At 53.0% G+C, this 26,520-nt stretch overlaps 3 protein-coding genes across 8 annotated transcripts in view; 1 reads left to right on the forward strand and 2 right to left on the reverse strand.

Annotated features, from left to right (window-relative positions):
• Positions 1-180: 180 nt before the first annotated feature.
• On the reverse strand, positions 181-15,136 carry MAP3K12 (mitogen-activated protein kinase kinase kinase 12). 2 transcript variants are annotated; one of them, XM_019659693.1, is made up of 15 exons: positions 14,910-15,136; positions 6,409-6,582; positions 6,101-6,309; positions 5,579-5,762; positions 5,214-5,405; positions 4,778-4,936; positions 4,462-4,620; positions 3,639-3,747; positions 3,282-3,391; positions 3,037-3,153; positions 2,775-2,912; positions 1,988-2,603; positions 1,721-1,791; positions 1,361-1,631; positions 181-933 (listed from the first exon to the last, which is right to left on the reverse strand). In XM_019659693.1, the coding sequence occupies exons 2-15, from the start codon at positions 6,543-6,545 to the stop codon at positions 835-837; spliced, it is 2,571 nt and encodes an 856-aa protein (XP_019515238.1). In that variant the 5' UTR covers positions 6,546-6,582; positions 14,910-15,136; the 3' UTR covers positions 181-834. The 2 variants fall into 2 exon arrangements, with proteins under 2 accessions (XP_019515238.1, XP_019515237.1); XM_019659692.1 differs by having other exon boundaries at positions 6,101-6,582.
• A 1,227-nt stretch (positions 15,137-16,363) lies between these two features.
• Positions 16,364-21,859, forward strand: TARBP2 (TARBP2 subunit of RISC loading complex). 3 transcript variants are annotated; one of them, XM_019659721.1, is made up of 9 exons: positions 16,364-16,902; positions 17,454-17,623; positions 18,426-18,528; positions 19,137-19,232; positions 19,806-19,878; positions 20,094-20,211; positions 20,527-20,654; positions 21,058-21,259; positions 21,420-21,859. In XM_019659721.1, exons 1-9 carry the CDS (start codon positions 16,850-16,852, stop codon positions 21,575-21,577), a joined length of 1,101 nt encoding a protein of 366 aa, XP_019515266.1. In that variant the 5' UTR covers positions 16,364-16,849; the 3' UTR covers positions 21,578-21,859. The 3 variants fall into 3 exon arrangements, with proteins under 3 accessions (XP_019515266.1, XP_019515268.1, XP_019515267.1); XM_019659722.1 differs by lacking the exon at positions 16,364-16,902 and adding an exon at positions 16,979-17,150; XM_019659723.1 differs by lacking the exon at positions 18,426-18,528 and having other exon boundaries at positions 16,508-16,902; positions 19,154-19,232.
• A 214-nt stretch (positions 21,860-22,073) lies between these two features.
• NPFF (neuropeptide FF-amide peptide precursor) overlaps positions 22,074-26,520 on the reverse strand; it is a 9,157-nt gene continuing 4,710 nt past the window's right edge. The window contains exons 1-3 of one of the 3 annotated variants that reach the window (XM_019659776.1): positions 22,745-26,514; positions 22,385-22,506; positions 22,074-22,284 (exon numbers count right to left, since the gene is read on the reverse strand). In XM_019659776.1, the coding sequence (XP_019515321.1) occupies positions 22,167-22,284; positions 22,385-22,506; positions 22,745-22,849 (345 nt within the window). In that variant the 5' untranslated portion in view covers positions 22,850-26,514 and the 3' untranslated portion in view covers positions 22,074-22,166. Of the gene's footprint in view, positions 22,285-22,384; positions 26,515-26,520 lie in introns of those variants that run through there. The other 2 variants (XM_019659775.1, XM_019659773.1) reach the window with 2 other exon arrangements.

The following is a 26,520-nucleotide window of genomic DNA, read 5'->3' on the forward strand; positions in this document are numbered from 1 at the left end:
TCCCATTTATGCAGATAAATTTAGAAGGTTGGAGTGAAGGTTTAACGTGATATTCATTTAGTTAGAGAAACATAAAAGAAGTAACTTGTCTAGAGCCTTCAGATAAAGTTTGGAGCCTAAGGCTCCTATTTAAAACCATGTGTGCAACCCCGTATTTTCACCAAGAAAACCCTCAACAGCTGGGCCTGCATGGAGTTGGTTATATTTCAAGGTTTTTCACAGGGGTTACAATATGACAGTCCCCACCCCAATCAAGCACCAAGATAAAAGCAGGGACTTAAACAACACCCCAGTTCTTTAGCCTGAGCCATCACATGCTTTCCCAATCTCCTAACCTCCCCCTAGACCCTAAGCCAGGGCTTGGGCAGAGAAATGGAGGGACAAAGAAATTAGTTACATTGCCACCTGAGAAACCTCAGAGGGGAGGACCCAGCCTTAGTCTCCCTCCTCCCAAGTGCAAAATGTGTAAACAGTAAACGGAAAAACAAAAAGTGCAGTTAAGTGGCTCCCTTTCCTTCTCCCCAGGGTTTGGGGAGGAAAGGATATAGAGGAACATAGGAAGCAAAGTCGGGCTTTCCTATTGCCTGACCACTTGCTGAACATAATGGGGTGAAGCAGGAAGGGGCCAGTTTGCCCTTACCACAGCTCTAGGGCAGTCCTTGTCCTTCATTTCCACAGCTGCCAGTGTCCCTAGAGTATATCAAGTGAATTGGTCAGGGGTCAGTCTCCCTTGAGCCTAACTTAAGGCTGGGACAGCCCTGTCTTTGCTGATTATGTGGCGCATATATATTATTTATATAAATATTTCTCTATGTACAGGAATTAGAGTGGCTTTCATGGAGGGAGGGAGGCTGGGGGTTGCAAGGCTTCGCCACTGTTGGAGTTGTCCAGTTCAGTGCTGTCACAGTCTGAGTCCTCAGAATTGGGAGGGCCCTGTGAAGAAGAGTAGACATGCAATGGGATGTGAGGCTCGGCATTTCTTGGCAGTACAACTAGATTCCTTCAGGATCCTTCAACTGAGGTCTTTAATACCAGCTTATTGACTTTACTGCTTCCAGATTTTGTAGCTCAGGTCATTTTCAAAGTCACCAGATTTCATTTCAGCATTCCTCCCGCGCTGCAATTTATGGCTACCTTGTAAGCAATCCTACTAAAATACTTTTCATACTAGTTCTGTACTGTACACTTCATTCCATGTGGGTATTTGGTCTTTAGTACTGGTGGAAACAAGCTCAGATACTGAGTGACTTGAAGGCGAAAGCCTATCTTTCTGGCCTCTGCATCTTATCTCCCCAGTAGCTCAAAATGACTAGGTATCTGCTCCCTGTCTCATACCTGGCTGTTTCTGTGACTGACTCACCTGCTCCCCTCTGAGGTTCTGGTGCTGGATGGGCAAGGAGCTGGGTTCAGGGCCAGGAACCACCTCTGAAGCAGGTGGATCCAGTGGGATTTCTGAGCCCTGTGAGCACATGTCATCAGACCGCTCATCTGGCCGCTCATCAGTGTTGGTACTGCCAACTTCAGGTGTGCCGCTGGGGGAAGGCTCACTAGCTGTGCCTTCTTCCCCATCTGATGGATTCTCTGAGCTGAAGGTAGATAGTGACTGGCGCATGTTCAGGCCCTGAGGCCACCTATATGTTGGAGAGACACCACAGCTTGACTGCATCTTGCAACCCAGGAAGCAAAAGAAGGCCATTATCTCCTATAGTCCATCACTCACCTCTGGCTTGATGTCAGCTCGACTTCACTGTCTACCTCTCCTTCCTCTTCCTCTGAGGAGATGCCGCGTTTCTGCAGGAGAGATTAGTGCGCTGGTCAAAAGTGGGAAAGGGTATGAAGATAGGGCCCAGGAGAAGGGAATATAGTTATAAAGGGTTAAGTAGGGAATGGGTTAAGATCAACAACCTAATAATGAGAAGTGAGTTAAGGACTTGGATCTCTGGGAGAATAAAGAAGGGAATAGCTCAGAAATCATCCCATACTTTACCTGACTCCGGGTGACAGCAGCCCTGTACAGCAGTGCAGCTGGGGTCAAGTGCTGGGACCCAGCCCGGCTTCCTCCCCGTCCCGCTGTCCCTTCCCTTCCAGTTCCCAGCAGCCCCACACCGTCACCAGGCCCTACTGGTGGAGGTGGCTCCCCTTTGGCTCCCCCAGGTGAATCCGGGCTGGTGGAGCCAGGCGCTGAGCCCTCACTTGGGGGGGTGTCACCCCGGGCTGGAGGTGGTGAGCCAGGATCCCCAGCTCCCCCTGGGCCCCTGGCTCCCAGTGCTGCTGACAGCAGATCTGGGGACGATGAAGACATCTTTCGTAACAGGAGATCATGGTGGAGCCCCCGGAGGGCTGGAGGGCAGGCCTCCCAGGCTGAGGGTCCCCCTCCTAACACCCCTGGGCTTCCTGGTCCCCCAGGTTCATGGGGTGGCACAGCTGCACGAAGCCCAGGCAGGTCCCCACAGCTGCCCTTGGCGTTGGCCTTGCGATGACGGGTCTTGCCACGGCGACTCCGTCCTGGTGAGGGGGGACCCTTAGGACACCCAGGAAGACCCACCCCACTCAGGGCTGCATCTAGTTTAGGTAGCAAAGACTCCGTCTTGAGTATATCTGGCCTGGTGGGAGAGGGAAATAAGTTGGAGGTTAACAAATGATACTATCAAGTGAAAGCATTCCCTGACCTTGGGTAGTACAAAGCATCTCTCCCCATGTAAATATTAAGTCTTCCTGCTGCTCCAGCATCCCTTTTGCCCTTCTCGAACCTTGGCACTTCACTCTGGTCCCACCTTTTGCTGTGGGGTGATAGTTTCTGTGGGACATTCCTCTTCTTAATGAGCTTCTCCATTGTGTTCCCGTGCAGGAGGCCTCGGGAAGGGTGTGATTTCAGCAGACCTGGGCACCTCCGCTCCAAAGCTTGCTCCCTCCTAAAGACAGACACCACCTCAGTTGGGCATGTGACCAGGAAGGGGGGCCCAGGATCAGTAGGATCTGAGTCAGGCACAGCTCCATCAAGATGGGATTGGGTGCATAAGGGCGTGTGGTCATTACCTGAGGAGCTCCCGCTCCTTGAGCTCTAGCTGTAACATAAGGGCATTAAGTTCCATATACAGGTTGTTGGCTCTCTCCAGCTTCCGTTCGTAGTGTTCCCTGATGTCCAAGGCATGTCTGTAATGGGCAGAAGAGTCCTTCGGGTGAACTGGCTTCACCTGGTGCCATAATTGATCCCAGTCTCTGGGAACTGGTCCACAGTCCCTGCTGTTGGTAAAATCACCTTTCCAAACATAGGCACACACCTGAGCTCCTCCCTCCTCCGCATCACCAGTTCCTCTTCTAAGCGGTGCAGACAGGTCCCTTCTGACTTAATTTTTTCAAAGTGCAGCTTTACCTCTTCACGCCACTCTGCCTGGGGGTGGAGAGACAATGAGGGGTAAGGGTCATGCCTTCACCCAGCAGACCTGCAGAAGCCTCTGCAGGTGCCTGCACTGCTGCAGATTGTGTGTGTCGGAACTAGGAGTGGACATACACTTGACCAAGACTGGGTCTCAGCCCTCCAAGAGCTCATCTTTTCTATCGCAATGAACCCTTCCCAGCCTCCCCTCAAAAGGCATCTCCTCAGAGGGAGCTGAGGTGTTCATTTTCCCACAGCACACCTGGGACTTAAAGTAAGTTTCCTGGGGTGTGGAGAGGACATCTGCTGAGGCGATGTCCAGATGCAGCAGGATCTGTCGGAATGATGGACGGTTTCGTGGTTTACTGTTCCTGGAGGGAATGGAGTTGGGGGAAAAGAATTTCAAGGAGGACCAGAAAGGCACTATAGCATCCTTTCCCAAAGGGTGTTCCGGAGACTCCACTCCTAGATCGTAGTCTGTGACAAAAGAATTCCCTGGTCAACTATCTCTAGGAAATGTTATACTCTGAGCATATCAGAGTCCTGCAGTAAGGAAACCTGTTTAATCCTATTTTCCAACTTGTTTGCCAAAAACAAAAACTTTTTCTGAGTGACTCCATTAAAAGAAACACTTAAGAAATGCTTAACCAAGGATTAGAAATCTTCAGCCTTCCTTCAGGGCTGGCTTGGAACTAAGGGTCCAGGGCTCTTCCCTCCTGTGCTGGAAGGCAGTCTACTTGTGGCTCAACCAACATGCTTGGCGAAGCTGCCAGCCCCTCAGGTGCTTCACAGCAGCCCTGTGGAGCAGATACTCTTATCCCTGTTTACACGTAAGGAAATGGGGATAGTGTTTGCCTAAGGTCACACAAAGTCTGTGTGTGAATCTAACGCACCCCTGCAGATTACTGGTCAGTCCATCTCTCATTCTTACATTGTAGTCTGGGTTTATAGGCAATCCTGGGATTTTCGAGAGCCATATCTGGAAGCTCTTGTCTCCCTGTTCAGGATTCTGGGCCTGGATTCTAGGTGCTGGCTAACCTTCAGCAACACTCCTTTGCTTCCCAGCTTGGTCAGGCCACCCTTACCAGCACTGGCGAAGCAGGATTTTGAAGCCATCTGGGCAGCTGGAGGGCACAGGCAGATGGAGACTGTTGCTTCCCACGCCCCAGATGATGGCTGAGGAATCTACATCTTTGTAGGGGATCTCACCAGTCAGCAGTTCCCACAGCACCACACCAAAGGACCTGAGGATGAAGGGGAGCATTGCTTGGGAGGTGCTCCCTCCAGGGAACCTGCTCCTACAGACTCACCTCACTTGCACTCAGACCCTGGGAGCCCCCCTCCCTCCCACCCTCCCTGTGCTGGCCACCTGCTATTCTCAGTCCTCAGCCTGGCCCTCACCAGATGTCGACCTTCTCAGACACAGGCTCATTGCGAATCACTTCAGGGGCCATCCAGGCTACTGTCCCTGCAAAGGACATCTTGGTGCTCTTGTCACTCAGCTCCTTGGAAGTGCCAAAATCGGAGATCTTCACCACATCGTCGTACGTGATAAGCATGCTGGTAAAGAGTGTAGTCAGCTGGGGTCCAGGCCCCTCCACACACCTCATCTAGCTGCAGCAATTCTACCTTTCTGTTTGAAATCATTTGGGATACTCAGAGGCAGGGGGCTCACCACAGCCCTCCCGAGATAGGACTGTCACTGGGAGGGGTTTCTGAGATGGCCACATGGACTTAGGCCAGGGTCTGGAAGAAGGTAGATGGCCACACTGACTTGGGTGGGGTCGCCTGCAGAGACCATGCACGGCAGCTTCTCCGTGCTTGCTGGCTTACTCACTTGGGGGACTTGAGGTCTCTATGGATAATCTTGTGCAGATGCAGGTAGTTCATGCCACCGGCGATGCCCATGGACCAGTCAACCAGCAAGGAGGGGGTGACAGGGCGGCCAGCCCGCAGTACCTCATACAGCTGGCCCTGGGCGCAGAACTCCATGAGGATGCAGTAGCAAGGAGCCTGGGTGCACACACCTCTGGGGGCCAAACACAATGGTATGAAGCCAGCCCTGCACTCACGTGATTCACACTGGAACCCCCATTCCTACCCATTGGGTGTCTCCTTTAAAAAGGGTGGGGGTAAATCCCAGCTGCCCAAGTAGGTCCTCGCCCTCAGCACAGTGTCCCCAGCCCCTGCCCTGGACCTTACTTGAAGGTAATGATGTTGGGGTGCTTCAGCTTTCGCAGGTGCTTGATGTCAGTCTCCTTCAGGTCTCGTACCTTCTTCACAGCCACCTCCTCCCCATGGAAGCGCCCCAGGAAGACAGCACCCTGGGCCCCTGAGCCCACCCACTGCAAGTCCAGGATTTCCTCAAAGGGGACCTCCCAAAGGTCTGTGGACAAGAGGCACAGTACCACAGGTTTAGAGAGAGCCACACTCAGGGCCTTGTGTGTGCAGGCACGGGAGAGAGCACTGGGTTGCCTGAAATGACTCAAACAGGGTGAGGCAAAAAAGTAAGCAAAATAGGCCAAGACAACTAGGTTTGAGGGGACAGGGAAAGCCTAATGAATGAGTGGCCTAAAACGCTGGGAAATCAGTGGCTAATGGATGGATAAGGGGCTTGGGCCAGGCTCTGGGGAGAGAGGGTCATCAGGTAACTTAGGTGGGATTGTCCAACAGATCTCGGGCTCAGGGAGACAGGGAGAGAGCCCCCACGAGGACAAAGCCTACCTTCTTGCTGTTGCTTGTGCTCTGTGGAGTAGGCTTTGCCAATCATGGTCCAGACAGGGCGCAGACAGCCAAAGAGGCCTTCCAGGAAGCCACTGCCGCTCTGGCACTGCAGCCGCACCTCATCTGCTCGAACTCTGGACGCTCGACTCTCAGGGGACCCAGTGGCGCCCCCTGGGCCTCCTGCATCTTGTTCATGTAGCTGCAGGACACTGTTGGCAAAAGGCTCAGGGGGCGGCTCTCCACCTGGGGAGGGGCTGGGCCCACCCCCGCCCTGTCCACCCAGCGGCACTACATCTCGAAGTACACACTGGGTAGGCGTCAGGTCCTTCTCAGGGGTGCAGTCAGAAGTGTCTGGGTCCAGCTTGCGCATGGACGCCTCGCTTAGGGTGGACACAAAACCCCCAAAGGAAGGGGAGGGTGTGCGGGTCTCATGGAGGCAGGCCATGGCCTCTGGGCCCCAGTGTGGTGGTGAGCGGTGGGCCCTGTGGGAAGAAAGGAGGGAGAAACAGTCAAAGCCACAGGTATGCCAGCTCAGAAAGCTCACCCTAGAGGTAGAGGCATGACACGAGTTGGGAAGCTGGGCTCCCTACTGGAAATAACACTTGAGCCTCACTCACCTTTAGGTACCTATCCCCTCCAAGTTTCACCTGGAACCCATCTTAGGACACCTGATACACATGCTTCCTCTCAAGCATCTATTAGTAACACGAGTCTTCCTTACTCAGGTATACAGGTAACATACCTGAGTATCATTCTTAGGTAGACACAGGTAACAGCCCTGCTCAGGTACATACTGGTAAAATATGTCTCAAATTCAAATATCATGGTACTAGAACAGTCCCTTCTCCATGTAAGATTTTTGTAATTTGCCTCAGGAGCACATATTTCTTCCACTTGAGGCTCACATGCACACCATCATATAAAGGTCTCAGATATACACCTTCAGAGTCTCAACCTTAGGCACACAAAAGTAACACACCTAGTGTTCCCTCACACTGAAGCACACACAAGTGACACTGGTAACACTCGGTGCTGCTCAGTCACTCTCAGATGACATTCCTGGGCTTCCTACATACGGGTGATGCACCTGGGCCTCACACTCACATACTTACACGATACAATTGAGACCATAGCAGGAACACTACTTAGGTGAGAGTCATCCTGAGGCACACTCAGGGCTCACATCTGGTCTCCTATCAGGGTACTCACAGGTATACACCTGGGCCTCTCCATGGTAAGTGAAAGCTGTCACCCGTCAGCTCCACTACCCCCCCCCCCATCACAGCTGGGGAACAAAGCAGAACCATCCAATGGGGGTGCAGAAGCTGTATCAGGACAAACTGTCGCCTACTCCTCCAGGCTGCTTAGCCCCACCCGCATAGGTCCAGCTGCTCCTTCAGGGGTCAGAGAAGACCCTGTCTCTTCTTTCTCCATTGCCCCATCCCCAGCTCCCCAACCTCAGACCCGGCTCTCCAGATAATGAAGATTTGTCCCAATTCATAGCTGGATGTTATTTAAAAAGCAACCATTAAAAAATCTGAATCCTGCCTTGCCACTGCACTTACTGGCTGCGTGAATTCTGGCCAGCTGTCTTTGAGCCTCAATTTTTCCAACTATGCAAAGGGATAAAGTAGCTACCAGGCAGAGACAATTCTTCAACCTGTACCAAACTCGGCCAGAGCTTGACACCGGGGGTCCTTCTATTCTCCCATCTCCTTCCACATCTAGTCAGTTACCAAATCCTAAGATGTGAGGATACCTGAGGACAGCAATCCTCTAACTGTTCCTCATAGTAGGGTCCTTCCTTAACCAACTGCATCAGCCTCTGAATTACACCAGGATATGGTTGGCAGGAATGTACACATAGAAAGGGCAGGTGATAACACAGATCAGCATTGAGGTCTGGCACCTCTGATGGTCTCAGCTCTTGTAACACTTAATTTCCAGGCCTCTCAAAGACTTTTTCAGTGGGTGTGAGGTGGGCCTGGAATCTGCCTATAGAACAAGCACCTCAGGCAATTCATATTATGCCTGGCACATTTGAAAAGCTCTGACACACTGTTCTAGTCTCTCTTCTCTAGTCCCTCGTTAGTTCCTTAATTCAGGCCTCATTAGCTGTGTCACTTGGTCCAGGACAACGCTCTCTTAAATGGTTTTCAAGTTCTTCTGAGGCCCCCACCCCATTTTCCACCAGCCTTTAGAACGATCTAAAACACAAATTGCTTCAAACTAATTGCCTCTTCTGCTTCAAACCCTTTAGTAGTCCCTACTGCTCTTGGTCCATCCAGCCGCCTCACGTCCATGTTCTGTCCCCTTCCCAGCCTCATCTCCCACTGCTGTTGGTACCCAGGCTATACAGAACTAAGCCTGACACCAGTTACATCAGGTTTTTGTGCCAGAGCGCCTAATGAGAATGGCTAACTAACTCTCGTGGAAGGCATACTATGAATGTTAGCCTCTGTTATAGACACATTATTAGCTAGCTCATTTAATCCTCAAAACAAAACTCTAAGGTAGGCATCCTTTCCCATTTGACAGAGGTATTATTAAATAACCTGCCCAGGAATACTTAGCCAGAAGAGGCTCAAGCATGGTCCCTGGGTGTCCTCTGCCTGGAAGGTGCTTCTCACCCCCAATCTCTTACCTTCCAATTTCACTTCATCTTGAAGTCTTCCTCCCTGGCCCAGCTACTCTGAGTTACTGTCCCTTCTGGGCTGGCACAGCCCCTTGTGCTTCCTATCATGACCTCCCTTATCCTGGACGCAGTGTGGTCAGGCGTTTGGCTCCTCTGAGAGCTATGATTTCGCATGGGACTCCAGGGCTTCGAACAGCAACCTGGCACACAGGCAGGTGCTTAGTAAGGTGGGACCACTGCTCTACCCAATCCAGAGGATCATCAGAAGGACAGTATCTACACTACCTATGCATTAGTTCCCTCATTAGTCAGAACCACCAGTGAAGAAGATATTCTCATTTCCCTTTATATTCTTGAGAAAACAGAGGCTTGGAAAGCTGAAGTCATTCAGGTCCAGCCTCCGAATCACCAACATATCCCACGAGATATCAGCGGCTCAAGAGGTTAGATGTACACTGTATGCAAATGACAAACACAGGCCAAGTAACGTGCCAATAAGCTAGAGAATTAATTTCATCTGGAGGACCCGAGGGCTGTCTCCTGCGCCCCCCAAGCGGGACCTCCCTTCTGGACCACTGAAAACACAGGCCGAGCTCTCGGGCGCTCCCAGGGTAGGCTAGCAAGGCGGGACGGTGCGATTGGCGATCGAGCACAAGCCAGGGCTGCTTGCTAACCCGTTAGAAACCCAAGTAAGGGCCATTCTAGACGGAGAGGAAGGGGTTACGGCCCCAGCGCCCCCTCCCCCTTCCCGACCTTCTTCCCGGCGGTCACGTGGCGCGGGGCTGGGGCGGGGGGTACGGGTGGGTAAGGGGAGGCGACACAGCGGGTTGGGGGAAGCGCTGGGCGCTGCGGCGTAACCATGACGACTGGGCCCGAGGCGGCGCGTGAAGTCACCAGGACAAGATTAGCCCATGGTCACGTGAGCAGCGGTGGCGGGGGTGGGGCTGAGCTTGCGCCCCGCCCCTGACCCGGGCTGGCCCACGTGCTGGTTGCTGGGATGGCTGCGGGGATCGCAGGCGTGGACCCGGGTTCCCAGCCGCACCTGTGCTCTCCTCCCGCCCATACCTCCCTCGATCCCACATGCAGATCTTCGGTTGGGGCGCGAGTGGAGGCAGAGCAATTGATGATGTAGAGCGGACTTAGGTTGGCATTGGGGGTGCAGTACCACAGAGAAAGCAGGAAATCGGGAGATTGGGAGAATAAACATAGAAAGGACGGCAGGCATAGAGAGGGAGGGACGCACTGAGCGATACACAGAGACCGAGACAGCGTGAAGCCAAGGAGAGTCAAACCTGAGAAGGATGGACTGAAAAGCAGAGAGGACACTGAGAAAAAGAAGGGACTGAAAAACACGGAGATCACCTATGACCTCCCCGATTCGTGTTGTTTAGCAGCTCAGCCTTGAGTAGGCACCACACTTGGCTTTTTAAAGGGATTTTTCAGCCTTCATCTGGTGTTTGGCAACTAGGTGGTTCAGGCATAGAGAGGGTGACATGCAGCCGAGCCTCCCTCCAGTTCACCAGGCTTCCCCAGAGGGCCCTCTGGTATCCAGGGCCAGCAACTGGGGAGAGAGGAAGAAGCCATTTCACTTGTTTGTCCTTTACGGCAATGGGAGCAGCTGAAGAGAGTTAGGACAGAGCAAAAGGAAGGGAATCTGGCCAGGCTCAGTCCACCCTCACCCTGGTTCTCAGGCTAACACAACTCTTCCAGATTGACCTGAAGGAATGGGGAGAAAGCTGAGGCCCCAGGGAGCTATAGTCAACTGGAGATTACTCTCTCCCAGCACACACCCCTTCTCTGTCTCCTTTCTCTCTGACTTGCCAGCTGTGTCCCACTGTCCCCCAGCCGGGCCTTGGCGCCAGGGCTTTGGAGGAATATCATGGCTAGGAGCCCCTAACCCAGACATTCGGTCAGCCTGGGGGAGGGGAGCTATCTCCCCGGCCATCAATTATGCAGAGCATGGGGGAAGGGCTGAGATGTGACAGGAGGGGGTGGATATCTCTGGCAGTCATTCTGTCCACCATATTTACCAAGTGCTTACTGTTGCAGAACTCTGCTTCTGATTGGGTGAGGGGACAGAGTGGTCCCTAAACTATATATCTTCCAGGGAAGAGGCTTTTTGGACATCCTGGGAGGCCCTCATTCCGTTTCAGCTACCAGATTCTCTGCTTTGGTGTTGGTTTCCAGAGTGCCCCTCAGGAGACTGTAAAAGTGGAGTGGGGGCAGGGAGTACCTACTTTCCCCGTTTAATTTCTCCTCCTAGGTTCTCCTGCCTGAGATGCTGCAGGCCCGTGGCAAGGGAACCCTTTGAATTCTTTCTCCCTCCTGTCCTAACAGCAGAATCTCAATGCCAAGCTGCTTGTTGGGCTGTCATGGGGGCTCAGTTGAGAGGCCAGGCCATCTGTCTAAATCTTGGGCTCTCACAGAGCACTAGCCACTGTCCTGCACCTCACTTGGCACTCAGGAAAAGGAGGAAGATTCCCTTTCTCTCTTGAGTAAGGTAGGGAGGGAGATCTAACAGGGGAAAGGAGACCCAAGACTTTGGAATGCTAGTTCCACCTCTGCAGGCTTTGAGATGCTGAGAGGATGAAGGGCTCTGACCCCTCCTGGCCATGCCTCTTGGCCACTTGGACGCAGCTTGTTTTTGTTTTGCTTCTTATCAAATCCATGGTCCTGGCCCCAGGGTTCTTCTCAGATGGAAAGAACTACAGCTTTTCTCAGTGCCCTCATGAGGGGGAAATGCCTTCTGAGAACCTGGGGAAAACTGGAGGTCATCCCTAAATCCAGGCCCCCAGCCTCATACAGGTCAAGCCCTGAGACCCCTAGTGGCCACCACATCTTTCATCAGGGTGGGCAGTGAAGGGGCTGGGGGAGAGGAGGGAAGTACTGCTTAGGAAAAAAAAAAAAGTCAGGTTTGGATTTGGAGAGATCAGAACTACAACCTCAGTTTTGCCACAAATTAGCTTAAGGAATGGAACCTCCATGAAACTCCCAGCCCTACTGCATGGGGTGGTGAGGGTTAAGTACGACAATGTAGGGAATGCCCTGAACACTTGGCCTTCCTAGTTGGCTGGAAATCAGGTGTTTTTTTGTGGATTCTGGGAGAGACCATGTCTTCTGTCTGACCAGAAAAAGAGACTTGGTCTCTGACCTTCCACTTCCCCAAGACAAATCTTGATTTCAGGTTTTAGGGTAACCAGGTCATAATAGCAGTGGTGTGTTAAGAGTACCCAGTCATTCCTCTACCAGATCCTTTGTCCGTCCTCAGCAAATCCTGCCATCCCACCTCCTCTGACTCAGGGGAAGGCCTAATTCTCTTTCCCCCATCCCCTGCCAACATGGTTCAGGACCACCCCCTCAGCCCTGCCCTTTTAAGTTCTGAGGGGAAGGAGAGGGTAGGAGCAAGATATGATGGGCCACAGGGGCTCATGAAGGGTGTCTCCTGCTCAGGACCTCAGGAGAACCTGGAAGAAGTTCAGTGTATTTTAACAAATAGTTCCTGAGCTGAACGTGCATTTTAAAAGATCTTGAAGGATAGATACCGAAGTGTAACATTTTCTAGGTAGGTGGAATGGTGTGTGTTTATCTTCTTGTGGCTTATCTATATTTTCTAATATTTCAGTAATGACTTTGAATTGTTTTAAAATGAGAAATTCAAAAATCTATTTTAAATTGAAAAAGAGGAAATAAAAATAACAGAGTGTCCATCCATCCCTATCCTAGCTTGGGACAGTGTGCTATAGAGAGAGGGTGGATGACCTGAAAATCAGAGAGGCTTGGTTGACATCCTGTCTCTGCTCCTGACCATTGGGGCAACCTGGAGTGTGAGACTTCTTAACAAACCTCAGTTCTCTCAGCTCTCAATGGGGACAGAGGTATCTATGTCACACAGTGGTAATGCAATATACTAAGGGTGCCAAAAAATACATATACACATAACTTGTATTCATCTTTTGTTATCAGTATATATTGAGTATTACAATTTTAATAGTTTTTTCCTTTCTTAAAATGTTCATACATTGTTTTGGCACCCTCTGTATAGGGTAAGAACACAGGCTGTAGGTCCAACAGACCCTAAGCTCTAGCCACATGCTGATTTTTTCACTTTGAACAGATTACTTAAGTTTCAGTTTCCTCATCCCTAAAACAGAGATAACACTACCTAACTCTTAGTCCTATTATGAACATTTTTGAGATAATTCAAATAAAGTTCCGAGCTCAGTAACTGGCACCCAGGAAGCCCCCTCTAAGCATTAACCAGGTGGAAAGTGCCTGATGAGCACTAGTGGGGGGTTTATACATGTGACTCCCATTCCTTCTTTCCCTTTTCCTCCTCTGCAAAGCAAGAGGCAGTGGGGATGATACAGGTGGAAAGGGAGGTGGACAAACACGAGAGGAAAAAAAGAGCAAAGAAAGAAGACACCAAAGGACAGGGCTCTTTATCCTGGATGATCCTGGTCTCATCTGCAACAGTGTCCCTGCTTCCTTGTCACCTCCTCCAACACAAACGACCCTAGTCCTTCTGGGAGCAAATGAAGCCGACAGACCAGTCTCTGTGGCCAATCCCTCATGACACAGCCCCTGCCTCCCCTGCTCCATCATCTCCACATTTTACTCCTGTCCCAGCAGGGACTCCTGAAGGGATTGATTCCCTAATCCCTTCTTTCTCCCCAGCCCAAGCAGGGGAGACTAGTTGAGCACAAGTGAGCCATTTTGCCACTAGTAGAGACAGCAGTTCTTTTTTGGAGGGGTTCTTCCATCCTCAGCTGTAAGGACACCCAGGAAATCCTGAGCCACTTCCTTACTTAAATTTCTTGCCTCTTCTGCCCATAACTGGGTTTAGTTAGGGGATAGATATTTAGTTGTGTGTTTCCATGTGTGCTGGAGTTGAGGCATCGCACCGCTGGTCTTCCTAGCATCACCTCATCCCCACTGTTAAGTGGGTGAGTGGCAGATTTGAGAGGGCAGCTGCTTTTCTCCACCTTTAAGTGTGAGATAGGAGAGAGCAGGCCCTAAAGCTCAGAGGAACTTCAGTGTCTGGATAGGAAGGCCCAAGGCGCGCACAGGGCCCTTTCCTTCCTCAATTCTTTCTGCTCGCCTTCCCGTGGTATGAACCTCTTCCCTGAGTATAACCCTCTGGCTGAAAATCAGAGTTCCCAGAACCATGGGGTCCATCCTGCTAGTTGGAAGGGAACTGTGAGTTGTTTAGAGGGAGGCACTGACTGGCTTGAGAGGACTCTGGGTGGGGGTGAGACCTCATGAGCACTCTCTCTTGGTCAAGGGTCGCTCACCCACTCCTCAAGAGAGAACAGGTAATGGAGCTAAAAAGCGGGACACCCCACTATTTCCTTCCACTGTCTGTAGAGCCTCTGGCCCCTTCGCTTCCCTCCCTTCAGCCAAGGCCATGGTATCAGGAGTCTCAACTCTGTGGAAAGGTTTCTTGCGTATTTTTAAGCCAAGGAGTTTGAGGAGTGTGTGGGGAAAAGGGAGGAGGTCCAAGAAAGGCCTGGGCTGGGGAAATGGGTTAGGGGAGCCAGAGGAGACGGAGAGAAGGAGGAAGGAGAAAGCCACATATGAATGGGGGAGGGGAGGATGCAACATCTGGATGGAGAAGGTGAATGCCACAGCTGGAGGGGATTAGCGGTTTCACAGCGGGAAGGGGAGGGCGACCACTGCCTGGGCATCCAGGAACAGGTGCTTTTTGCCTATAATCTTCAGGTGAAGCCCGGTAAGTGTGTGTGGGAGGAGGACGAGGGGGTCAGTGGGCACATCAGGCCTTATCCTTCCTTTCCTTCCCTCTCAGGGACCAAAACTCTTCGTCTTCCTTCCCTCGCCCCCTTTTTGCGGATGAGTGGGAGGAGAGGATGGTCTCTTTCCCGCTGTCCTTTAAATCTGTCCCCCAGTCATCTCCCCACCCCATGCAGTCCTTTCCAGCTCTTCAGGCCCTTCATCTCCAAGCTGGGCCGCGGTGTCCCTCCGTTCCGTTCCCCTCCTTTCCACCCCCACAGGCGTCGGGTCCAGGTCCCCAATTCCTCCATCCCCACAGCCTCAGCATCCCGGTTCCACCTTCCCCCACCCCACCATATCTGCATCTCGACCCTCCCTCGGCACCGGGATCCCAGGACCCGGACCCATCCCTACCACCCACCACCCACAACTCGGCCCGGCTCTCACCTCGGGGGCTCCGCGGCCGCAGCACAAAAGGCGGCGCTGCTGCAGCTCGGCTCCGGATGCTGCTCCCGCCTCCTCCTCCTCCTCCTTCTCCTCCTCCTTCTTTCCTCCCCCCGCTGCCCTCGACTGGACCCGGGGCGCTGTCACAGGCGATGCTCGTGCAGTGTCCGGGTGTACGCCCCAGATTTTTCCCCCCACCCCCCGACCCCTAGCCCTGTCCCCGCTCGGCTTAAACTCCCGCTCCTTCCTAGGCCCCCGCCTCTGGCCCCCCGGGACGGACACGCCCTGAGCGGGGATGCTGCGCTGGAGCCGCCGGCCTCTTAAAGGAGCCCGCTGCTGCTATCCGGCGTACTCCAGGCTGGTCCCTGGCCCGTCTGGTCCCCTCACCTCCCTGCTGGCGTTCCCACCTTCGGCCTTATGCTGATTCCGTAAGACCCCCCCCCATGACCGGTCTTATAAACTCCCTCCTGTACCCTGAGACAGTAGCCCTTTAGATGGGGCACCCTCCCAACCCCGCTCTAGAGTTGCTCTCCTTGTCATTACCAATTTTGCTAGCTTTCCATCACCTAATTGTCACCATTCCAGTTCCACCCATTGGGAATCCATTCAGCTCAATGCTCTGTCCCCATCGCATGTTCCTGGATGACCCCTCATTAGCATTCCAAAATTCCTCTGGACATCCACCTCGGGCTCAGAGCAAGCCATGTCTTCCCTGACCCATTCTCAGAACACTCATTAGAATCATATTTTTCGTGATTTCTTTCTCTCCAAGGTCACAAGATTTTCCCTTATCTTTCAGCCCAGTGGTTACGAGACGTTGGGGAGGAGGCAATGGAGCTCTGAAACCCAGATTAGTCGATTAGTCCTTAAGAGGCCAACATCTTCTCTTTCCCAGAGAGCCCCAGGACCCACGGCAGAGAGAATCAAACCACCGTGTGCCTTAGTCCTTCCAATTCTGTCGTCCCACTATAGCCTGATTCTCAGGTTTCAGAGGAGGTCTCCCGGGCAGCTACAGAAAGGTTCATTAGGACCATTCTAAAAAGGCTTTAAAGAAGCGTAAACCTGACAGGCTGCCGGGCACAATTAATGGGGGAAGAGAGGTGAAGGACAACCCAGGAAAAGGAAGCAGGTTCTGTGAGACGAAGGCCCCAAGGCCAGGGGATTACGCCGAGAGCCGAGGGGGAAACTGTCCGACATGCACTTGGATGTACAACTGCCCCCGCGCTCTAAGGCCCACCCTCCCAGACTGTAAAGAGTAAGGATCCGACAGCAGTCTCGTCTCTAAAACCAATCACAACCTTTTCTCAAGAAAGAGGCAGGATCAAGGGAGCTGACTCTTTCCTTGTCCCTGCCCCTTTAGGTGAAGTAACCAATCGCAATCCACCTAGAGCAAGCAATCGCGATCGGGAATAACCAATTGCGCCGGGGAGCTTCTCGTGCATGCTTGACCCTGCCCCTCCAGCTGCGACAAAGATGGCGCGCGAACTCCTGGGTTCTGTAGTTTTCTCAGGATTCGAAGGCTCCTTCCCCCACGACTCGAGTTAGCCCTTACCGCCCCGCCCCCAGCCGCTTCTACTCTGCTTCTACGCATGCCCCCCGCCCAAGGGAGAGGAGACGCGGAAGGAAGGAGGCGGGAACGATATTAAAAAAACAAAACAAAAAAACACTCTCCGCTCTGGAAGCGACTGCAGAGAGACTCGCTCCTCCCAGAAGGAGGTGCTGCCCGCGAGGGCGAACCACGCGGAGCTTTGTGGGGCGGAGAGCTCCCCTCCTGATGGAGACCGAAGGAACCGGGTGGGCGGGGGACTCCATATCCCAGCATGCCCCGCGGCGGGCCCGACCGGCCGCGACTCCGGGCTTGGCCCCGGCCCTAGCTCGTCGGCGGTGAATTGGGGCGCGTGGAGGCAGCAGTCACGGTGGCGCCCGCGGGGACGGAGGAGGGAATGAGTGAAGAGGAGCAGGGCTCCGGCACTACCACGGGCTGCGGGCTGCCCAGGTGAGCCGCCTCGTGCCGATCGCTGCAGGGCGAAGAGCGTGGTGCGGTTCGGAGGGGTAGTGGCGCGTCCCCAGCATGCATTTGGCCTGAGGGTTCTTCCCGACAAGCACTGGGGTAGTGGGCCGTGGTTCCCAGCATGCACCGAGCAGTGGCCACTGCCTCCAGCTTGAAATATTTTGGGGCTGGCCCGGTTTCCAGACTGCACTAGGGCACTGGGCTGTATGCCCCCCCGACGTTTAGTACACTTGGTGGGTACTGGGTTCCTGGCCTGAACTGTCAGAGTATATGCACTTCCAACCTGCCCTCTGGTACAGGATCCCCGCCTTAACTGAGACAGGAACAGTGCATTCCCCGCTTGCCCTGGGGCAGTGGACCCCGCTTTCCCAGCCTGCACCTCTACTCCAAATTGAACCCAGCCAATGGCTGCTGTACTGCCTGGGGTCTCGTGGACCCTGTGTTCCCCATAGTGTGCCTGGGTCTGATAAAACAGTGCTTGGCCAGGTGGGTGCAGAGAGGGGAGGTGTGATAAGGGTCTGTGCCCCTACCCCCAGTATAGAGCAAATGCTGGCAGCCAACCCGGGCAAGACCCCGATCAGCCTTCTGCAGGAGTATGGGACCAGAATAGGGAAGACGCCCGTGTACGACCTTCTCAAAGCCGAGGGCCAAGCCCACCAGCCTAATTTCACCTTTCGGGTCACCGTTGGCGACACCAGCTGCACTGGTGAGGAAGGCTTGGGCAGCCTAGCCGGGGTGTGCGTTCACAGGGCCCCATTGGCTTTTTTTTTCGGAGTCTCTTCACAGTCCTTTTTTCCAAGGCCAGTAAGGGAAAGAAATTTCAGGGGGAAAGGCCACTGACTGGATTGGGAGAACAGTTCTATGAGGAGGTGGGTAGGGCTTGGGAGAATTAGAGGAACAAGCAGGACTGCCACAGTGACCTGGGAGGTCATTATCATCCTAGAGGAAAAAGAGGAGATAAACCGAAATCTCTGCGAAGTATTGGGGAGTGCCTGCTGTGCTGGGGCTCTGTTCTAGATGCTTAACCAAATTCCTATTTAATCATAAACCTCAGTCTAATCCAGTAATGTAGGTGGTAGTATCCTCATGTTGAAGATGAGGAAATGGAGGCTCAGAGATATTCAATGACTAGTGCAAGGTCACATGCTTAGTTAGTGGCAGAGCCAGGCTTTGACTCTAGAGCCTACCCTCCAATTTTTCCAGGCATCTGTTTATTAAGAGAAAAGAAAGTGCTCCCAGAGGAAAGTAAGGCAGAGAAAGAATCTGCACCCAAGGTGTGTGAGCTCAGGAGCAGTTTGGCCTGGCATGGCTTGATTTGGGGAGCTCATAGAAAGATAAGGGCCCTTCCTTCCAGCAATTATTGTAACACTTCCAGTCTTGGGCAGGGGGGAGGTCGGTGAGAGGGGACTTGGTTGACTCCTGTGGCTGTGAGGAGAGAGGCTGTGGGATGCTGGTTTCTCTTCTGTCCTTCCAGTGACCTCCAGTATTGCCCACACCCCCTCTCTCAGGTCAGGGCCCCAGCAAGAAGGCAGCCAAGCACAAGGCAGCTGAGGTGGCCCTCAAACACCTCAAAGGGGGGAGCATGCTGGAGCCGGTCCTGGAGGACAGCAGGTGAGGGAGGAACAGCTGAGGCATCCTAGAGGCCCTGCCAGGAACCCAGGCCCCTGCACCAGCCCCTCTGCCCACTAGACCTGGCCTGGTGACACTTAGCCACCTTGACCTGGCCTCTTCCTGTGAGTTTCCTCTGGCCCCAAGCAGGATGCTACCAGGGCTTCTGCTGCTGTGAAGGATTCTGGGGGGAATGGCCAGCCCCACTGAGGGGTTGTGGCTGTGGTTTGGGGCTCAGGCTAGGGAGGGAGAGGGGTGGAGGCTGAGGCTAGAGGGAGTTGCTCCCCAACATGCCTCCTCTTTCTATCAAGATGTCCTTCCCTCTTCTGCACTCAGGTTGGAGTTTGTTGCTCCCATGGTTCTTGGGTAGACAGAGATCCTCCTTTCCCTTTTCTCAGTCTTTTTGATCTGGTGTTTGGCAGCAAAGCATCCCAGGAGGAAGAGCTTCTCTGAGACTTTGGTGGTTAGCTTCTCTGAGACTTTGGCTTGAGTGGGAAGAATTTTCTTAGGGGATGGGCAGATCCGGAGGACCTGGGTCCCCCACCCTTCCTCTACCCCCACCCTCCACCCCCACATGGGTGTGAATCAAAGGCCCCCTTCCCCTCGGGAAGTTCTTTTTCTCCCCTAGACTCTTCATTGCCTGAGGACGTTCCAGTTTTTACTGCTGCAGCGGCTGCTACTCCTGTTCCATCTGCTGTCCCAACCAGGTATCTTGTCTCCTGATTGCCTGAGTGGGGGAGGTGGGGGTCCTGGCTCTTGGTCCTCAGCCCTTGGACCCAGGCTGGTCAGGCATGAGGAAGTCTGAGAGTAAACAGAGGCTTGAATAGTTGGGGACCAGACTTTGAAGAATTTTCACCAGCTGGTAAGCTCTTGGGATACGAGGCAATTAATGATTTTTAAATAGCCATACGGATGATGTTTGACTGTGTTTAAGGGTCTTGCAGGTACCATTTTCTTCTGAGTTGGCCCCATGCTAGTCCTGTGTTTGAGTCCCATCAGGTGCTTCCAGGGACTGGATATACAGCCCCTCTCCCACTGTCTTGGCGAGGTGATGATCAAGTGTTCCAGAAAATTGAAATGGGCCTGGGACTGGAGGAGACCTCAGTTGTCGGGGAGGGGGAAGGAAGCAGGCTGGATGTTTGGACCGACAGCTGACTACCTACCTGGTGGGAAGTGGGGAGATGGTAGTGGGGGAAACCAAAACAAGGCTTAGGACTCATGGGCAGCCTGAGAAGGAACCAGCTCCCTCAGCTTTGGCTCTGGGCCCTTTTTTCCTTCAGGAGCACCCCCATGGAGGTGCAGCCCCCCGTTTCCCCTCAGCAGTCTGAGTGCAACCCTGTTGGTGCTCTGCAGGTGTGCCCCCGTCCTCATTTCCTGTGCATGCCTGTCTTCCCTTGAACCAGGGGCCATGAGGGAAGGTTATGGGGATGGTTATCCTGTTCTGAGGGCCTTTTCCACACCTTTATTCTTCTTCTAACCTGGAATCTGAGGCTCCTAGGGTAGCAGGGAGAGGATGTTTGGATTATTTTCTCACTCAGTCTTATGTACCCTTGTTTCTCCCTTCCAAGGAGCTGGTGGTGCAGAAGGGCTGGCGGTTACCCGAGTACACGGTGACCCAAGAATCTGGGCCAGCCCACCGCAAAGAATTTACCATGACCTGCCGAGTGGAGCGTTTCATTGAGATTGGTAACTGGGCAGAAGGGAGTTCTTATAGCTGTGATCCCCCAGCACTCCAGGGCCACAGGCAGCCCTTAGCCTCTCTCTGTTACAGCCCTGTTCTCCTGGATAAGATCTCTAGCTTGGCTCCTTCCTCCCAGCTTCTTCCTTGCACCCTATCCTTCCCCCCTCTTCTGGACAGCCAGGTTCTCAGGTGCATGGCAGGTCCTCAGCTCCCCTTTCAATTGATATCTCCCGAGGGGACCCTCAACCCAAGTTTGAGCTGGGTGGAAAGCACTGGGTCTATTGGGAGTCATAATCCAGTAATCCTTTCTCCACACACAGGCAGTGGCACTTCCAAAAAGCTGGCAAAGCGTAATGCTGCGGCCAAAATGCTGCTTCGAGTGCACACAGTGCCTCTGGATGCCCGAGATGGGAATGAGGCAGAGCCTGATGATGATCACTTCTCCATTGTGAGTGGCTTGTGGGCCATCCTCCGTTACAGGCCTGGGCACTAGGGATTTGGTTCTGTGACTCAGGAGTGAGCCTTGCTGGGTCCCAGGCTTGCTTCTGTCCATTTTCCTACGTTCCTAGGGCCCCCTCTCAGCCTCAGCTGTAGGCCTGCCTAGTGAGTGCGGTGGGAGAGCTGGCCCAGGACAGGGGCCCTCTAGGCTTTGTTCTTCCCGGGAGGAGGAAGGCTGCCTGGCTATCCAGTCCAGAGTCTAGTAAGAGGGGGCCATATAGGGATTGACTGAGGGGGGGGCACGCTGGAGGAAGCATTCTTTGGGCTTTTCTCTTTTTGGACTTTCAATTTCTATTAAATGCCTGGTCTCACAGCCCGTGGCCACATCTTTCTCACTGTTTCCATCTTTTCAGAGTGTGGGCTCCCGCCTGGATGGACTTCGGAACCGGGGCCCAGGCTGCACCTGGGATTCTCTGCGGAATTCAGTGGGAGAGAAGATCCTGTCTCTCCGAAGCTGCTCCCTGGGCTCCTTAGGTGCTCTGGGTCCTGCCTGCTGCAGTGTCCTCAGTGAGCTCTCTGAGGAGCAGGCCTTCCATGTCAGCTACCTGGATATTGGTATGGCTAGTTGGGGGGCCGGGGGATGGTGGGTGACTGGACCAGAGCAAGTACAGATGGGTGTAAGGAGTTGGGGAGGACATGACAATGATGTGGGTGCACCCCTGCTGGTGCTGCCTTCCCACCCAACACTGCCTCTCTCCTCTCTCTTGGTCTCCAGAGGAGCTGAGCCTGAGTGGACTCTGCCAGTGCCTGGTGGAGCTGTCCACACAGCCAGCTACCGTGTGTCATGGCTCTGCGACCACCAGGGAGGCAGCTCGTGGCGAGGCCGCTCGCCGTGCCCTGCAGTACCTTAAGATCATGGCAGGCAGCAAGTAAATCTCCAGCTGGACTCATGGACGTACACCCTTGCTCCCTGCTCTTCCTGCACCCAGCCCAGGCATCTGCCCAGCTCTGGTACCCTCTGGAGGTACCATCTCTACCTCTGACACAGACTGCCTCCCTGCAGGCTGAGGAGGACATGGGACCCGGAGCCAGGGGCCACAGGGCCTCAGCTGGCCCAGGATCCAGCCTCATGTTCCTAGTTGTGATGAGGGAGCATGAAATTGGGAGCTGTCTCCTAGAGCCCAGAATAAATGTGCTGCTCATTGGATTTTTAAACCCTGCTCTTTGTTTCCCTGAGTAGTTGATGGCAGAGGAGGTTAGTGCCAGATCACCATCCCTGTTGTGCCTCCCCCCATGTTCCCATGTCTGCCTTTCTGGTGGCAGGAGGCCGGGTGCAGTGACTCCCAGGAACCCTATTACCTGCATTCCTGGCAAGTTTGGTGGAGATGGAGCTCCGTCCCAGCCCTTTCAAGTCTCAGACACAGACACCTGGATTCAGAAGCCAGGAGGCAGCTTTATTTGGGAGGACACATGACACTTTTGTGTGTGGGCCTTACATGCAAACATATCAAGGGATGACATGTCATTTCTTCCCAAAGCGCTGAGGAGCAGCCAGGCTCCAGAACGGGGAGCTCAGTCCCTCCCCAGCTCGGGGACTCAGCCGTTCGTTGCTCCAGGAACCCCGGGTATTTCTGCCAAACCTTAGGAGAGAGCCATCTTTAGCTGTAGGTCAGTCCAGTCTCCCTTTTCTAGTGCCCCCCCTCTCCTCTCCTGCCCCGGCCCGTGTCCCTCTCAGCTCACCTCTGGGGCTGAAACAGGAAGGCTGGGCTCCGGTCAGGTCTCTTCATGGCCTGGAGCAGGGAGCGCAAGAGCGACCCAGGGGTCTGAGCATCCTGCGGTGGGCGGGGTCCAGTGTCTTCCTCCTGTGGTACAGGGACATGCAGGAGGGAAGATGGGCAAAGACCTTCGGCATTTAGATCACAAAGGAGAAGGATGCGGCTTTCGGGGTCAAGTTGTAGGAGGCCGAGGAGCCATTGCCTCAGATGTGAGAACCCAATGAGGACCCTGGCTACTAGAGTGTTTACACCTAGAGCACAGTCTCCAGCTGGGGTAGAGAAAAATGGTGACATGGGATGGGGGGTGGTGGTGGTGCTAACTTACCGTGAAGATCTGGTCTCCATCCCAGGCCCCTGGTCCTGCAGCGTGGCCCCAGTCTGTTATTAACAGCAGCACCACCAGCAGCACTGCCGCCTGCCTGGAATCCATGCTGTCATCTGCCTTCCTAAGGCCACGTCTGCCTCTTATACCTGCTGTCCCCCTGTCCCCCACCCCTACAACAGCCTGAGGGAGAATCTAGAGCTGGCAATGGAAATGCACGGCTCCATTAAGAACCCCTGGGACCCTCCTCCCATGGCCCCCCAGGGACTTCCTGCTCTCAGCCTCCGGCCCCAGCCCCAAGCCTGGAGTTACAGACTTTATTAGATGCATAAATCCTGTCTCCAGAGCTCAAGAAGCATCATTAATTGCAGACGCTTTGTCAGAGCCAGGCCCTGGGGGGCCTTCAAGAACCCCCAATCCCTCAACAGGTTGGAGAGCTCCAATTGATCACCTCCTCTTTCCTAATTGTAGAATAAAAGCATAAAAAAAAGTCCTGTCAGGAAGAGCTAGGCACTGTGTCCTGGAACAGGAGGGGGTGAAAAGCCAGGGACACAGCCAGGAAGAGCCAGCCTGGTCCCTCCACTGACTGGTGGTGCAGTTAAGGTCGCCCAGCCCATTCACACCCCTGTATATGTACCTCTTGGAGGGTTTACAAATAGAATCACTACTCTGAGATTTGCCTGTGGGTAAAAAGTGAGATACATAAGGAGACTAAAAGGTTTCAGAACCCAAAGAAAATGAGGATTGCTTCAAAACCTCATAGACGGACTCCATCTTCACTACAGAGCAGTTGAGGACCCGTCTCACCTGCGCCTAGGGAGCCGTCCTCCATAGCTGAAGCACTGCTGCCACCCTGTGGCCACAGCTCCGCACTGCCTGGTCTGGCCAGTTCCTATTTCTGGACTAAAGCTCTTTGAAGAAGGATAAGGTGGATGGAGGTTCCTAAGGCCCGACTCGAAGGAGTCCCAGAGAGGCAGGACAGGATACTGGGGTTGGACATTTTGTCCTCCTCCCTGTAGTCCCCCCACCTCTGCCTAGCTCTGACCTATTGGGGCAGGAGACTAGAATCTTGCCTTAGGAAATACCTGCCTCTCAGGAAGGGGTCCTTCAAAGTCATCTGGTGCCCTTCCCCTTCTGATCCTAGAATCCCTTTCTCAGCACCCCCATCTCAGTGGTTCTCTAGCCTAGGCTGGAGAGGTGCCATGATGTAAAGAGCCTGTGAATCAGCCTTGGGCAAGCTGTCTCTCTCTCAAACTGCAGTTTCTTCACTTAAAACATGGCAACGTTAAAAGGAGCAACTTCCTAGGGTGAGCATTATTTGAGATACTTTCTGTAATCCATTCAGTACAGGACCTGACACAGAGCAAGTGTCCTCAAAAACGTTAGCTGTGATGAGCCTTACACACCCTAGTCCCGGGGAACTTACCATCTCCTGAGTCAGCCTTCAGACAGATTTATCCTCGCACCAAGCTGCTGTCCGCCTCCTTGTGGCCTCCACCCAGGGGTCTTAGTTTACCTCATTAAGTCTCACAGAACATCTTGTTTCTTTCATGTGTGCCTTTCACGGGTGTGAAGACAGATTTCATTCTTCCACTCTTCTTTTTTTATTCAAGAGGAAGTTTCCCCCCACTCCACGCCCCCCCCACCCCACCCCTTAAAGTAAGGTATCTACAAACCAATTCGTTCTCTGGATAGGTAGATTAGAGCAGGTTTTGATCTAGATGTTCTAGATATTACATTTCTATTAATGCAGCCTAAGCTAGCAGGCACCTTTCTGTAAGCTTTGTTTCATGGCTGGTCTCAGGCACTGAACCTGACACTCATCATCATTACATCTTGTAGTTTCACCATTTCTTAAGAGGGAGCATCAAGACCATAGATGGTTCTTCTATGGCAAATGGATCCTGCTTCACAGTGAGGTCCTTGTCTGTTCTCACCTGACAGAAGTCCAGAGGAGCAAGGGGCAGGGAGGAGGGGGCACTGTGGAGAGTGGCTCTGGGGTCAGACAGAACTCAGTTTTAATCCCAGCTCTTGCACTTCACTGTGTGCCTTGGACAAGTGTCTTAACCTAAACCTCGGGTCGTCATCAATAAAATGAGGCAACTGTTCCTGTTATCAAGAGGCTGTTGGAAACAGTAAGTGACGTGTGGCACCTAGCATTCCATCTAGCACAGAGCAGGCACTCAATAAATGTTTACCACCCTGAGGCTTCCCTCTCTACTATTTCTCTAATCACCAGTTACAACTGTGTCTGAGCTGAGGCTGCTCCGAGAAAGGGCTTCCTACGTCCAGGATGGAGGTGACTGGTCTCTCCTTTGGTTGGTGTTGGAATGAATGAATTCTGCTAACATGGGAAACTGCCCTGCCTTCAGAGTCTCAAACCTCTTAATCTTGGCTTCAGTATTTGGCTTCCAGTAACTCCCTCTCTGGACCTCCATGTGCTCCTGACCACAACACAGTGAAGACCACCACTGTATTTCCCACTCTCCTAAGGAGACTCAGTCTCCCTATTTGTCAATTATACCGAACATCAACCAAAAACAGCTTCTTAGATCACTTCATTCCCACTGAGAAACCTTCGGAGGCACCTGCTATCTCCTGGTCAAGTCCTTCAGCCTGGCTTACTCTCCTCACTTGTGGTAATTATCAAGGAATACACAGATGCAAGAAATTTGTAGTGACTGCCCTACACCTTACTCCATACGGTTCCTAAGCATTACCTGTTGTCTTGGGAACTCTCTCTCACCTGCTTCTAACCAACTTCCCCCCATACCCATAGATCTCATAGAATCATAGAAAGCTGCTCTTTCAGTCTGTGTGCATTCCCCAATCATGCTGGAAACTTCATAAGGATAGAACTTACGTTGTCTTTAAAAAAAAAAAATTGTTGGGAGGGGTTGGGGACAAAACACTGAAAACGCTGTTCCATCCCCATCCACTTAAAGCACACAAGTCCTCTAGTGAGTGCTCCCATGATGCCAAGGGCCCTCGTCCCCAGGGCAGTAGACACATCTGAGCCCTGGTCCCTGTGCTTTCTGTTGTGTTATGTAATTTATATAAACCACCCACCTTCTCTAGACTATGTCTTCACTGCATAAAAAGGAGGGATAAGAATCCCGGCTCCTTCTGTCCTAAGAAAGGGGCGAGTGAGGAAGATCACAGACATGAAAACCCAATGAGTTCCCAGAAAGGGAGGACAATGGGACTTGTAGATCAGAGTACTGAAGCATCAGACATAACAGTGGTTCTCTTGATAGTTTAATGTTATATTTGCAGCATAAATAAGGCACAATATATGTCATGGCGAGGGAGAGAGGGAGAAGGCATGGCTGGGGGGATAACTGCTAAGTGGCAGGGGAGGCAGAAGGGACGGACGGTTAGGGAGAATAGAGCGAAGCCTCTGCCTCAGCCCCGTCCCGGGAGTGTGTGAGAGCCTGCTCACAGGGATCATGCTGAGTTGGATGGAGGGGAAAGGAGAAGATGGTTTTGTAACAAAATAGCCTGTAGCACTGCATCCTCCCACCTGACAAAGTCCACCACTGGGGACCGGGGAGACCCAGACCACAGTGGAGTTCCTTGATGAGATGGAGAGGCTTTGCTACATGTCAAAGATATACAGATGAGCAGAGATATAACCATAGATACACACTGCTTTCTTTTCAACAGATACTATGTCAGGAGGCTGCAGCTTCCACTGTTGGGGCTGGAGGCTCATCTCCCTGCCTGAAAGGTGTGTGTGTGTGTGTGTGTGTGTGTGTGTGTGTGTGTGTGTGTGTGTG

The sequence above is a fragment of the Hipposideros armiger genome, unplaced genomic scaffold (assembly GCF_001890085.2).
Source record: "Hipposideros armiger isolate ML-2016 unplaced genomic scaffold, ASM189008v1 scaffold_303, whole genome shotgun sequence".
Classification (NCBI taxonomy): Eukaryota; Metazoa; Chordata; class Mammalia; order Chiroptera; family Hipposideridae; genus Hipposideros; species Hipposideros armiger.

Excerpts from the sequence above, each read along its gene's own strand:
- MAP3K12 (XM_019659692.1), bottom strand. The coding sequence starts at position 6,545 with ATGGCCTGCCTCCATGAGACCCGCACACCCTCCCCTTCCTTTGGGGGT. Across the intron at positions 2,604-2,774 it reads CTATCACCCCACAGCAAAAG|GCCAGATATACTCAAGACGG; the intron begins GTGGGACCAGAG and ends CTCTCCCACCAG. Across the intron at positions 1,792-1,987 it reads CTGCTGTCACCCGGAGTCAG|AAACGCGGCATCTCCTCAGA; the intron begins GTAAAGTATGGG and ends TCTCTCCTGCAG.
- TARBP2 (XM_019659721.1), top strand. The coding sequence starts at position 16,850 with ATGAGTGAAGAGGAGCAGGGCTCCGGCACTACCACGGGCTGCGGGCTG. Across the intron at positions 17,624-18,425 it reads TGGCGACACCAGCTGCACTG|GTCAGGGCCCCAGCAAGAAG; the intron begins GTGAGGAAGGCT and ends CCCCTCTCTCAG. Across the intron at positions 20,655-21,057 it reads ATGATGATCACTTCTCCATT|AGTGTGGGCTCCCGCCTGGA; the intron begins GTGAGTGGCTTG and ends CCATCTTTTCAG.